This window comes from Falco punctatus (genome assembly GCF_963210335.1).
Source record: "Falco punctatus genome assembly, chromosome: 5".
Taxonomy (NCBI): Eukaryota; Metazoa; Chordata; class Aves; order Falconiformes; family Falconidae; genus Falco; species Falco punctatus.
In genome coordinates, this window is record NC_137584.1 from 59,358,941 (window position 1) to 59,371,277 (window position 12,337).

Below are 12,337 nucleotides of genomic sequence, written 5' to 3' on the forward strand. Positions count from 1 at the left end.
AGCACTAAGTATGATCTGATAGACTCAAATGTTGTGCGTGTGGACAGTGCCTTTCTTACTCACCTGTTACAAGGGCCAAGTAATAACTGCTCGGAGATCAGAGCCTCCTTATAAGCACTGCACTCTGAACAAGCACGTGAATAGTCCCAGATCCATCACTGCTTCATTCCTGGTTTTACACCCTGGTTAATTAACTGAAATCATGAGAGCTCCAGCATCCCGCATCAGTGTAACGCCAAGGAGGGTTACACTCGTAACTTCTGTTGTCAATAGTAGTTTCATATATGTGCCTGGCAGAGAGGAGCAGCTGTCCTCTAATAAGGTGCTAGTCATGACAAATATAATACTGACATGGGACCCACATAATTGTCTTTATAAGCACACTGCAAAGCAAGAACAATTGCTAATGCCAGGAACCAGAAAAAACCCACAACATTCTCTCCCCAGTTTTTTTATTTCAATTTGCAAAGAACAGCACATTTCTGCAGCAAATAGAGCTTACTAAACCAGCTGCCTTTTGTTATTGTCCTTATGCCTATCTGTGATATTATACAACAGATACCACTTTACTGGTGTCCATAAATAACTTTTATTATGCATCTGAAAAAGCAGTTTAGCACAACACAGAACAGACATCACCTCTTCCAGTGGCTGAGGCCAAAAACTTTCTTCTGTACCTGCCATTATGACCCTCCCCCTGGGTGATGGCTTTCATTAAAGCAAAAAAAAAAAAAAAACAAAAACAAAAAAAAACCACACAAAACAAAAAACAAACAAACAAACAAAAAAACCCACAAAGAAGAAGATTGTACCAGACAGCAGTCCCTCTAAATATTCTGAGAGGCTGCCAGGACCAGAAAAAGTCATTACTAGGTATATTGGTGAATATTGCATTCAGCTCCAGTTTGTTGTGGTGTCCCCTCTGCAAGTATCAATTTTACTGTCAGCTCCACACTCAGGAAAGAGGTCTGATAAAATCCAAGACAATGAACTCTGTTTTCAGCATACACTGAAGCCCATGTCTCATGTTAACACTACCAGTGCCATCATCTGGCTTGTTACCAGCTGCTGTCACTGCCTGTGACTGCTAGTAGTGTCAAAGACAATAAAATCTAACTGGCCTCAAGGGCATGAGATGGGCGTGGCTAAGAACTTAAATAAAAAGAAGGAAAAAAGGGAAAATCAAGTTTATAGCTAGTGGCAAAAATAACATTCGTACTTTCCTTTTTTTTTTTTTTCCCCTTTCCAGACAAGCCTCTTACTCTTCTGCATTCCTTTAGCTGCTAATGTTTTCATTTGTTTTACTGCCATTTGCTCTGCCAGTTTGAACAGTGATGTAATGACATATGACTGCCTGATATTCAGTGGTACTCACAGCACCTTTGTCAATGGTGGCTCAAGTGCACAATGAACAATATCTTGAGTTTAATGTATTTGTGGCTTTGTGAAGGCAGCAATGACACACAACAGGCTTTTTCCTCCTTTTGTTTCTGTGATCTGTAATAGAACAGCCTGCCACAGAGACTGTGACCAGAGGATAATGAAAAATGCTAGGCCATTGTTGGTGATAGCAAAAATTTGCGAACTTCACATTTTGTTTAATTATTGAAGAATGGCTTTTCAAACATCTATGAATTGTTCTAAAGAGACATCACAGCATCTATCTTCCCTTCCTCACAAAAGCTTTTATCTTCAAACAAGAAGAATATATTTGTTGAGGGCCAATTAGTAGTCTGTCTATGAAGAAGTTTAAAGGAATTTTTAATTAGTATAATGACCCATAGTGTGAGTCACCTGGAAAGGAATTACATCATTTCCTAAGACAGCTAAACTTTCTCCCACAAATATTAGTCACTACCTTAGACTCAAGACCCTCTGTCTCTTAATACTATCTTGTTCTTGTAGACCAATCTTACTGACTATTGTGGGATCACTTAGAAAGACAGTAAATGTTGTTCAAGGTGAACAGGGGCAGCCCTGTGACCCCTGTTCTAGGCCTGTAGCATAACTTCTATTCATCCAGATGAAATGCTACGCATTGCTCAATTATATTCTGCCTAAATTCTAAACAATGAGCTTCACAGTCTATCTTCTTTTCTTTAATACAAAGATACCACCAAAGATAAGCAGGCACAACTATATAATAAATAAAGATGCATGCAAATGTAGGAGAGGTTGGAGTTTCATTCCCAACTGGGCAGCAACTCAAAGATCCTTACACAGCCAACAAGAAAGAGGCAGCCACCTCCAGAAGGTGGTTCCTGCATTTTTGCCTTCTGAAAGGTGACGTGACATATAAACATGATAGGCATCATCATTTCAACATGCATCAGGAATAATAGAATTAACCTCATATGCTGCCTTCTGCACAAAACTCTGCTAATGAGAATTCCTTCCTAAGAAAAGAAGGGTGAGGAAACCAGACCTCAATTTGTTATGGTATGAATATAGGATACAACAGACTTTTCCTATTCCATTCACGTAACTCGTAACTTTCCGGTTACAGGTAACTGGTGACTTGCCACTAGAGATGCAGCCTAACACCCCAACTAGGAAAAAAAAACAAAAAACAAACACAACAGAAAAAAGCCCCCAAACCCCAATGCTAGAAAACTGTTACTTCAAACAGCATAGGAAAATCTGAGATTCATTTATGCCATATAAATGGTACTTTTACTGATTTTAGCAATCAGTATAATAATCCACATTTCTTATATACATTACATCATTACATAGGCAGCAGAGAAGCAAGTTTGTGTATAAAAGATAAATCTGAGCCTCAAATGAAAGACTTTTTCAAAGTATCCAGATATATGTAAACATTTAAGTGGGAATCAGCAAAGCCCTAAACTGATAAACATTCCTCATAAGTTATGTATGAATTAAAATCAAGTTTTTATTAAAAATGCATAAGTATGATCTGTGGTGAATAGAACTATTAGCTATGCATGTTTACTTTTTAGTGAACACAGAAATCAGTAATTTTTCTTCTAGATGTCATTTCTATCAGAGTTATAAAATGATAAAATGCTGAAACAATTCTCAGATGCTATCCAGCTGGTACACGTACATCTGGGGAGAGGGTATAAAATAACAAACTGTGAAATGTTTATTTGCCACAGGGGCAAGAAAATGTCATTTCAACTATTGCGTCCATTCTACTTCACAAGTCAGGTAGCGCTCAACAGCCCCTTCTCTTTCACTCACCATAATAAAACAAATAAATAAAGATTAGTCTAGATGACAATAAACTATTTGATGCTTCAAAAATATTGTGTTTTCAGTGTACTCTTTATGATCACGCATTATTTACAGTGGTCCCTGTCTTCCTCAGTCCTGTCAGAAGCTACAGAAAATCCCCCCAAACCCACAGTGAGCATAAATTGGCTTTATCCATTTGATTTTAGCATTAAATTTTTTAAGAGATCTTAAGGGACACATGCACAAAAGCTGACATTGCTTTGGTGAAACCAAGCTCCTTAGTTTCCTTCTTCAGTCAAATGAGTCAAAAATGAGACAAATGCCTTTCCAAAACAGCATTTCTCAATCTGTAGATCATAGTCATCCTGAAAATCAAAATGTCCTCAGTAAAACAACTAGTGAAAATGCAAGAGAGAGAGGAAAATTTAAATAATAAGTACTGTGGGTGGCAAAACCTCATACAATGGGTCTGTGATTTCTTCTCTCCCTGCCCCTCCCAAAAAGCCTATTTAAGCTGAAGGACCGCTTTTCTTAAGACACAACTTTCAAGGGCAGTTTAGGGCACAAAACAATGTTAGGCACCTTCTGACCTGCCCCCTGAAGGAGTTCCTCTTCTGACCACAGAGGAGCCTACAGATATTATTCCGATTTAGTCAGACCTTGTCCCTACCCAAATATGAATATGCTCACTATTGTCCACTAAATGTCACTCAGACTCAGAACCATAAATCCTATAGGAATTTAAGATTTCTGACTTTCTGATTTTATAAAATGTCATTAGACATAGCTGTGTCTTTTGGCATTGTACACCTGGGATAATCTCTTGAGCTCAGTGGAACCATGGGACCAAAAAGGCGGTTTGAAGTGTATGGGGATACGTGGGTAATTCGCTGGGCACTGACATGAGCCTCCAGAGCAGATGCTGGCCAAATCTCACCTAAGCCCAGGGAAGCTTCTCAAAACTTCACGCTAACTGAAACTAGAGGTTAAGACCCATGTCATCACATGCACCAGGCCATTGAGAAGACCTCAAATGGATTTAGTTTCTTTCCTGGAACAAGTCACCAAGTACTTGTTTACAAACCTTATCTGCTGTGCTTGCATAGCATATGTCCCCAGAGCTCAGCCTGAGACATCAAAGTCACTACCAACTCAAAAACCGTTCTGCAATTAAACCTGTTCCCTTCTGTCCTTCTGTTGGCTACAGAATGAGAGATTTCTCTCCACTGACTACAGTCTGATTACAGAGATTTTTTAGTGTCTTTTAAAAATACTTAGAGTTTTTTGTAAAGGCATGGGGGAAAAAAGATCAAACTAAACCCACCCTGCTGCTCATCATTCAAGATGCTATCTCAAATATCTGACAATATGAAATTAATATCTAGTGTCAAAGATTTACCTCATGGCTATACAAGAAGTGCAAGTTCACTAGATATTCTAGGTCCCTATATTCAGGTAGTTTATTTAACTCCCTCTTTTGTCAGTCTCTTCAACTTTCCCTCCTACTCATCATCACAGTATCTGAATGTTGAGTCTGCTCACTGAACTCAGAAGTTCAGCATCAAAAAGCAGTGAATTAAACTTGCTATTGAGCTGGTCTGAAACCTTTTACCCCTGTAACTTAAAACAACATACTCTGCTTTTCTTTAAGTGCATGATTGGTTATTCACAATATTATTCTCTTATTCTATGAAAAATAATACTGAACCATTCATAGTGAATGTCAAGCCACTAAAATTAAATGACATAATGGACCATTACACATGCCCTGTATTTTTTTGCATGCATCACCATTTTTTTACCTCAAGTTATCAGAAAAAAACAGTTTGGTTACGAATCCTCAGTATTTTATCTCAAAAACAGAATGGAAAAGGTGTGTTTACTTTTCCATCAAAACCTAAAAAGGTTGCTACATACTTCTTTCATAGCAGCAAAGGATGTTAGCTCTGAATTCATGATCAATTCCTTGGTTTATATATTCCCAGCAACACCTCAAAATCTACTCCTTAGTGTTATACAAGAGCTTTCAAACATACATCTGCTGGAAGTCTGCTATTCACAGGACTGTTTCCCTTTCATTCCTAGTAAGACAGCAATGTTTTTGGATACAGTGAAACTAAAATTTTCACTTTCTTTCTTATCAAAACTGAAACAAAGCAAGAAGCAGAACTTTAAAGAAGGCACAGACACAAGTTGTTGGCACAGTCACAATTTCAAAGACAGTACTTAAGTACTATCCAAAACACAGAAACCAATTCTTTCTACTCTCTTTGTAAATTGATAAATCAACATATCCACAGGCTAAGAGCAGCAACAACATCACTTGCCAGTCCACATGGAAAGCCCATGTCTTTAATTTCCCTTTTGGTAGCAGAAAAAGTAGGAACATGTATATGTCATCAGAATTTTCCACTGCAGACATCTCTCTCATAAAGCTGCTATTGAAAACCATTGGCAACAGTGACAATGAAACACAATTAAAACACACATGCACAAAGAAAAACCAACCCTCCCCAAACTCCAGCAGTTAAAAGCAAACACCAAAAAATTTCACTACCACATTCCTATAGTAAAAATGAAAAAAATTAAACATGCTATGTATACCGGTTATGTCATTTAGTGTGTCATCAGAAAGTACCCTGATGATATGCAGGGCATAACAGCCTATATCAACAAAAAGATGTTCTTTATTACATGTAACTGCAGAGTAGCTAATCCTAGGGAGTATCTGTTGTGAATGCCCTCACCTTGCTCTCAGAGAGACCTCAGCTCTAATCTGGCAAGCCTTACTCCCTGAAGGTCCAGAATCAATTCAACCTGCAAACTGTTAAAACAAGGTTTTCCCCAAGCAAGGATATTCACTGTATTGAACTGTGCTGAATCTTGTAGGTAGATTTGTGATACAGACTATAACTTCCAATTATCATGATTCCTGAAGTGTTTGAATGAGCATAGGATGCTTGCTGTTCACATTTTAAAAAAGCAACCCAAAACTTTACAGGACCGATCACTAATGTAGGCTTTTTCCTCTAAGAACCAAGCTCTGTCCTCTGTAGTTACATGTACCATAGCTCTATAATGTGTGTGAGAATTGGAAGAGAACAGGACACTCTTCAGTCTTATTCCATGCGTGCAATACAGATTATGGGCACCCCTCATGATGTCAGAAGTCATAGAAGACATACAGTGGATACTACTTCCCGGTTTGTATGTAATTAATTTCCTGGGTTTGAGTGGTTCCACCACTTTATTTGCTGCAATCAAATATGTGTCATCACGTGCAACAAGGTAACCAAGTATGTGTTTATGGACGTGGGTATCACAAATAAGTTTAGAAATTACTCAGCTGATACAGTTTTTAAAGTATTTGAATTTTCTTAACTTGCATTACTCATTTGTGGAAAAGCACAGAACAAGGACATTTCCATGCAAGCCGTTAGCATTTCAGTCATTTTTTCATTAGCTCAAAGCAAAGATAAAGATTGGGCCTAAGTTAGCAAAAACAACCAAATTTGGGTGCCTTTGTCATTCTGCTTGGCCACAATGACACACTTGGACAGTGGCCTCAGCCACACTGGAAGAGTTCACAAAGAGATACAACCAGGTTGTGTGTCAGTGTGCTTATGCCCTAAATGGTGAGGTATTAGTGAGGAAAAGGAGGGACTGCAAACATCATACATTGATGCCTGTGAAAGACACCAAATTTTAGAAACTGGGGACTTTGTGCCCATTATAATACATGCTTCTTTAGAGCATCAGACTGGATACCCCAGAATCACTAACTAAGCCTTTGGATATATGCAGCTTGTTAACATATTTTTAATACTTTAACTGGAATATCTGAATTACACTACAATTTACTTTTAAAAAAAGAAAAAAAAAGAAAAAAGAAAAGAAAAAGAACAGGCAAAAAGTAAGAAAAGAATGATGTAAATAATTTCAGATGGAAACTGAGAGAAGGCAGTGCAAAGGCTGAATTATCGGTCATCTAATTAGACTTGGGAATACGGCAATCTTTGTCTGATGGATAGAAACAATAAGGCAATGATCTGGAGATTTAAAGTTTCCTTATGAAATGATGTCCCTTCTCATCACTGCATTGGGATGAGAGTTTCTAAGCTGAAAACATGCAGTACTTTCTACTGTTTTGCCACTGCTCCAAGTTTTCCCAAGCAGCAACAGTGAACATGTAGAAAGTTTCAAACTAGTTTCCATGGGGCTCTTAAAGCCTTCTAGAAAGCACAATAATCTTGGCTCACCTTTGCTGCTCTTGCTACTAAAAAGACTAAGCAACAAGATATTAGTGTCACTGTTGTCAGCTATTAATAGACAAGAGACACCCAAAAATAAAGATGTTTGAAGGACAAAATGCAATAGCAGACAATTCTTTCAATGCAACCAGAGTAGTTGGCATATGACAAAAACCACCAGAGCCCCTATGCCCTGGGTTCTCTTCAGGACAAAGGACAAGAGTGACCAAAATTAGTATCTTAAAAAAATGAAACTATATTTTGAGATAATTAGATTTGTATACAAAGGCAATGCCTTGTTCCTAACATCAGCAAAATTAGCTCTTACTTGCTGTTAATTCTTCTCATTGGCTACAAACACAGAGGAAAATGAGCTGTCAAGGGTTGTTTTCCATAGTACAAATGAGAGCACAAACAGGAAGGTATATGTATGTTAATAAGCAGGGCAGCAATGATCAGCACGCCCTTGAGAACAGAAACATTCCTTGAGCTTTCTGATAATCTGATGGTACAGTATGTTTCCTCAGCTATAAGCATTTAAAATGCATTTATGAAAAAAACCTGCTAGTGCAGGGTCTCTCAACCTGATGTAGCTCTACCACTACACCAGTGTTGATACAACCACCTTTTTTGTCCATTTGCAACATCTACGTCATTTATTTATGTACAATATGTAACAGCTTCTCTAATGAATTGCAGTATTCCTCAGTATTTTTTATGGTACAGTGCCTACAAAGACCAATTAGATCACCACATCCTAGCTATACAGAGATGGAAGAAAACATTTTCATTAAAAAAATGGAAGAAACTTTTCTTTTTATAAACATTTTTTCCTTAAACAAAAGTATATTTTCTAGTTCAAATATGACCATTTTAAAAATTAAACCCAGGTTTAATTACCCAAAGTAATAAAATATCTTCACATTAAAAGTATTCTGCCTTTTTTTTTTTTTTTTAACGTGTGGTTATCACTGTAGAAATGCTTCCCACACCCATCTCCTCAGCCCAAATAACTTCTTCATTCTTTGTTTTTGCATCTGCATTAACGTGCTAACTCTAGGATGAATTTTGACAGCATTTGCTCCACTCCTTTAAGTAGCCTTTACCAAAAAAGTAACTGATCAATCACAGATAGGCCTACATAGGACAGTTAAGTCACCTCGATTTAAAAACTCGTGACCTGTCTCCATCTGGTTGTCTATGGCATGGCATATGAAGGAATATGACAAGTGATTTTAAGACAGTGCATATTTTTTTCCATTCCTGACTCCTTTTTCTCATGTAAATGATTATTCCTGCCTTGAACCTATCTAAACGTCATAACATAGGCCAAGTGTGAATCAGAGGTTTGTGTTACCGCTAGTGCGTCCCTTTCTTGCTCAGTAAAAAATTCCAAGTGTGTTTTTAGTTTATGAAAATATCTTAAAGTTCACTTAAGCTACTCACGAAAACAATATTTGCTTACATGCATATACATGCGACCCTATAGTTTACAACCACTTTCAGAAAGCTTACAGTAATGCTACAATTCTCCATTAGCTTACCTGCCCATCCACCTGCTGATACATTCCTATGGGGCAATTTGTTGATGTTTTTTACTATTAGTTTTGCATGTATTTTTGTCACAATGAGTTAGCAAATGTTTTTCTTCACAGACTTTCAAAACAATAATAATTTAATATCTTAGCACATTCCGTAGTCATCATAACCGTCTGGTTGTTGAATGCATTTAAGAAAAAAAAAAAAAAATCAACCTTTTATCTGCAAGTAGTACATTTTAAACCATTTTTGTTCCCTTTCCAGCAAAGAAAAAATAAATGAAAAGTATGCCTCTGAAACTTAAATGGATCTGAAGAACTTTGGTGATTAATTTTATGTTTCCAAATAGCTGGAAAAGGTTACATTCCTACCATTCCACCCAAGATTCACTACTTCTATTCAAGATTCTTTTTTTAGTCAATGTGCATGAATAAATCACATCTGATAAGATACATCCAGTTACAAAGAATCAGATAACTTAGGTGGAGAACAGCACATCCAAATAAAAAACATTTTCCAGAATACAAAAGGATTAAGGATTGGCTATAACCGATAGAACAACCACGGGCATTTTGAATATCTGATGTGCTCATACACCTTCCTTTCCCTGTGTACCGTTTTACTGATTCTGATCCCTGAAATCTACCAGGTTTTTTTCTTTTGTAGTTCTCTTAGTACCTGTCTGCAGGAGAGGAATTGGCGACAACGCTGGTTGCTATTGATACCGACTAACACTTTCTCAGCAAAAACTATTCAGTAAGAGGTGGAGGGCTGGAGCAATATGAATTATTTCCTCCCTGCTATGAGGTTAACTGCTTAACAAAGGTGCTTCCAGCACCTGTTCTGCCAATACACGAACACTTGGTCTAATGAAAAAAAGAAATGGGGCATATTCCACTGACAGCTCTTCAGTTGTGTGTGTCACTGCATCCAAACCCATACAAATTCTATGCATCGTGTATCTCATGTCACAACAATAAAATAATCCATGTCTGTACTACCAAAAGGGACGTGTCTTCAGTTTCTTAACTTTAAACCCAGTCACTCGAAAGGTGCCACAATACAACTGCACGGTGTAACCGTCTTGCCCAGAAGATCTATTTTTAGTCAGTTTCTTTGTTATTGTATCTCAGCGGCTACTTTTTAAACTCAGTCTAGTTTGGCTGGTAGCTGAGCTTACAACTGCTGCCACATACCTCCTCTAAAAAAGGCAAGTGTGTGTTTATATATACGTATAATTGTTTCAGTTCTGTAACAACGTAACGATACATTGTTAACATACACCGGCCACTCAGTCTGAAAAGGGAAAAAAAAAACAAACAACAAACAAACAAGAACCCAAACAAACACATCTGCAGAAGAGCTCAGGCGTAACAACTTCGCACACACACACCTGTACGCAAACTGGTCGCAGGCTGCGCACCCTCCCGCCGCGGCCCCGCGCTACGCAGGGCCGGCCCGGCAGCGGCCGCGGCGGAAACCCCGCGCCAAGTTGAGCCAACGCCTGGGAAACTGCCCGAGTTCAGTCGCCCCGCCGCCTCCCCGGCGGAGCCGCCGCGAAACTACCTGTAACGCAGCCGCGGTTCCCCATCCCGGCCCCCGCGCCCCCTCCTCCCGCAAAGCACGGGCGCTGCCCCCCCGCCCCCCCCGGCTCCCCCTCCGGGCACCGGGGTAGCCGCCCCGCCGCCCCCTCCCTCCCGCCGCCCCCCTCCTCCGCGGGCCGCCCCCGCCGCCACTCACCAGCTGCGCGCCGCACACCGCCACCAGCGTGCACCGGCCGCTGCAATAGCCCATGGCTCCCGGCACCCCGCGCCGCCGTCCCGCGCCGCGCCCACTCAGGCGGCGGGAGAGCACCGCCCGGCCGCCGCCCGGCTCCCGCCTGCCGCCGCCGGCGCGCCCCAGCCCGGGACCCGCATGGGGGCGCGCCCGCCTGCCCGCCCGCCCTAGCCGCGGCCGCAGCGCCCGCCGCCTCGGCGGCCGCCGGTAACGGGGCCGGCCGCCCCCGCAGAGGGCGGCGGTGCCGGGGGGCGCGCGGCGGCAGGTGCCTGCAGGAGCAGCCGCGCTTTGCCGCGCAGCCCCAGAGGCATCTAGGCTTCAAAGTTTGCCCCCTCAACTCCGCTCGCAAACCATCCGGGCTCGCGGCCGTCTGCGGCGGGGGGAGGCGGGGGGAGGAGGGGAGGAGGAGGGACGGGGAGGCGAGGCGAGGCAGGCGGCGGTGCTGAGCTCAGTTCACGCTCGGAGAGCGGCTTCCCTCCTGCCCACGGCACAGCCGCTCCCCCGCCCTCCTTCCTCCTCCTCTTCCTCCCGGTTGGGCTCGGGAGCCTCGGCAGTGGAAACCCCGTGCCTGGGGGCTCCCCCGCGCCGGGGCGGGCGGCTGCCGCTTTGCCTGCGAGGGCGCGGCGCGGGCGGCGTCGCCGTCCCGGGCGCCTTTTGTCTCGGCGGGACGCCTCGCCGCGCCCAGCCTCCGCGGGCTCCCCCGCACCGCACCGCGCCGCGCCCAGCCGGTGCCCGCCGCAGCCCCGCTGCCGCCCAAGCGCAGCCCCTCGGCGCGGCCCGAGTCACGGCAGGGCAGGGGGCGGCGGCGGCGGAGCGCGGCGCGGCCCGAGTCACGGCAGGGCAGCGGGGCAGAGCGCGGCCCGCGGGCGCGGAGCGGGGCCGGCGCGGCCACAGCCCCGCGGTGGGGCGCGCTGCTGCCGCCTGCCGGGCCGCCGCCGGCGGTGCAGGGGAAAGCCACCCGGGCGCTGCGGCCGGCACCGGGGAGAGCTCCCCGAGACCTGCCGGGACCCGCCGGCCCCCTCCCTGCCCGCCCGCCGGCGTCCCTCCCCGCCAAGGCAAAGGACGGAGGCGGAGGCAGATCGGAAGAGGCCGACTCGGAGGACCGAGAGGGAGCCGGAGCAGAGGCTTGGAGCTGCAGGGCGAGGACAGGAAAAGAAGGTCAAGACCGGGCAAATTTAGAAAAAAAATATTAATTGGTTTCAGGGAACGGGTTCTGCTCATCATCATGACGAGGAACCTTTGCACTTGGTGGCATGGTGCGGCCTTTCTCTGCTGTCAAAAGGATCCAGAATACATAAAGTTGGTGGGAAATGATGTGTCAAGTCTTGGTGTGTCAATCAGCCTCCACTGACTTTTACTTGCTGTGTCATCAGCAGCAGTCTTGACATTGCATTCAGACCAGGTCACTTTTTTGCTGAGCTGCTCATTAACAGAGGTAGTTTTAGCAGCGACATCAACAGTTACAAACTGGAGGAACATCACTAGGTTTTCCGAGCACGTGTGGATGTTTGCTTGCAGCACAAATCTCTTGCAAAACTGGAAGCTCTCTGGAAGCTTAGAACCCCATGTAG

The 12,337-nt window shown here is 43.1% G+C and overlaps 1 protein-coding gene across 2 annotated transcripts in view; it reads right to left on the minus strand.

The window, feature by feature from the left end:
* The window catches only part of NKAIN2 (sodium/potassium transporting ATPase interacting 2), a 577,207-nt gene extending 565,070 nt beyond the window's left edge, over nt 1-12,137 (minus strand). Inside the window, exon 1 of one of the 2 annotated variants that reach the window (XM_080389968.1) lies at nt 10,731-11,368. In XM_080389968.1, the coding sequence (XP_080246094.1) occupies nt 10,731-10,784 (54 nt within the window). In that variant the 5' untranslated portion in view covers nt 10,785-11,368. Of the gene's footprint in view, nt 1-10,730 lie in introns of both variants that reach the window. The other variant, XM_080389969.1, reaches the window with a different exon arrangement.
* Between the last annotated feature and the right edge of the window lie 200 nt (nt 12,138-12,337).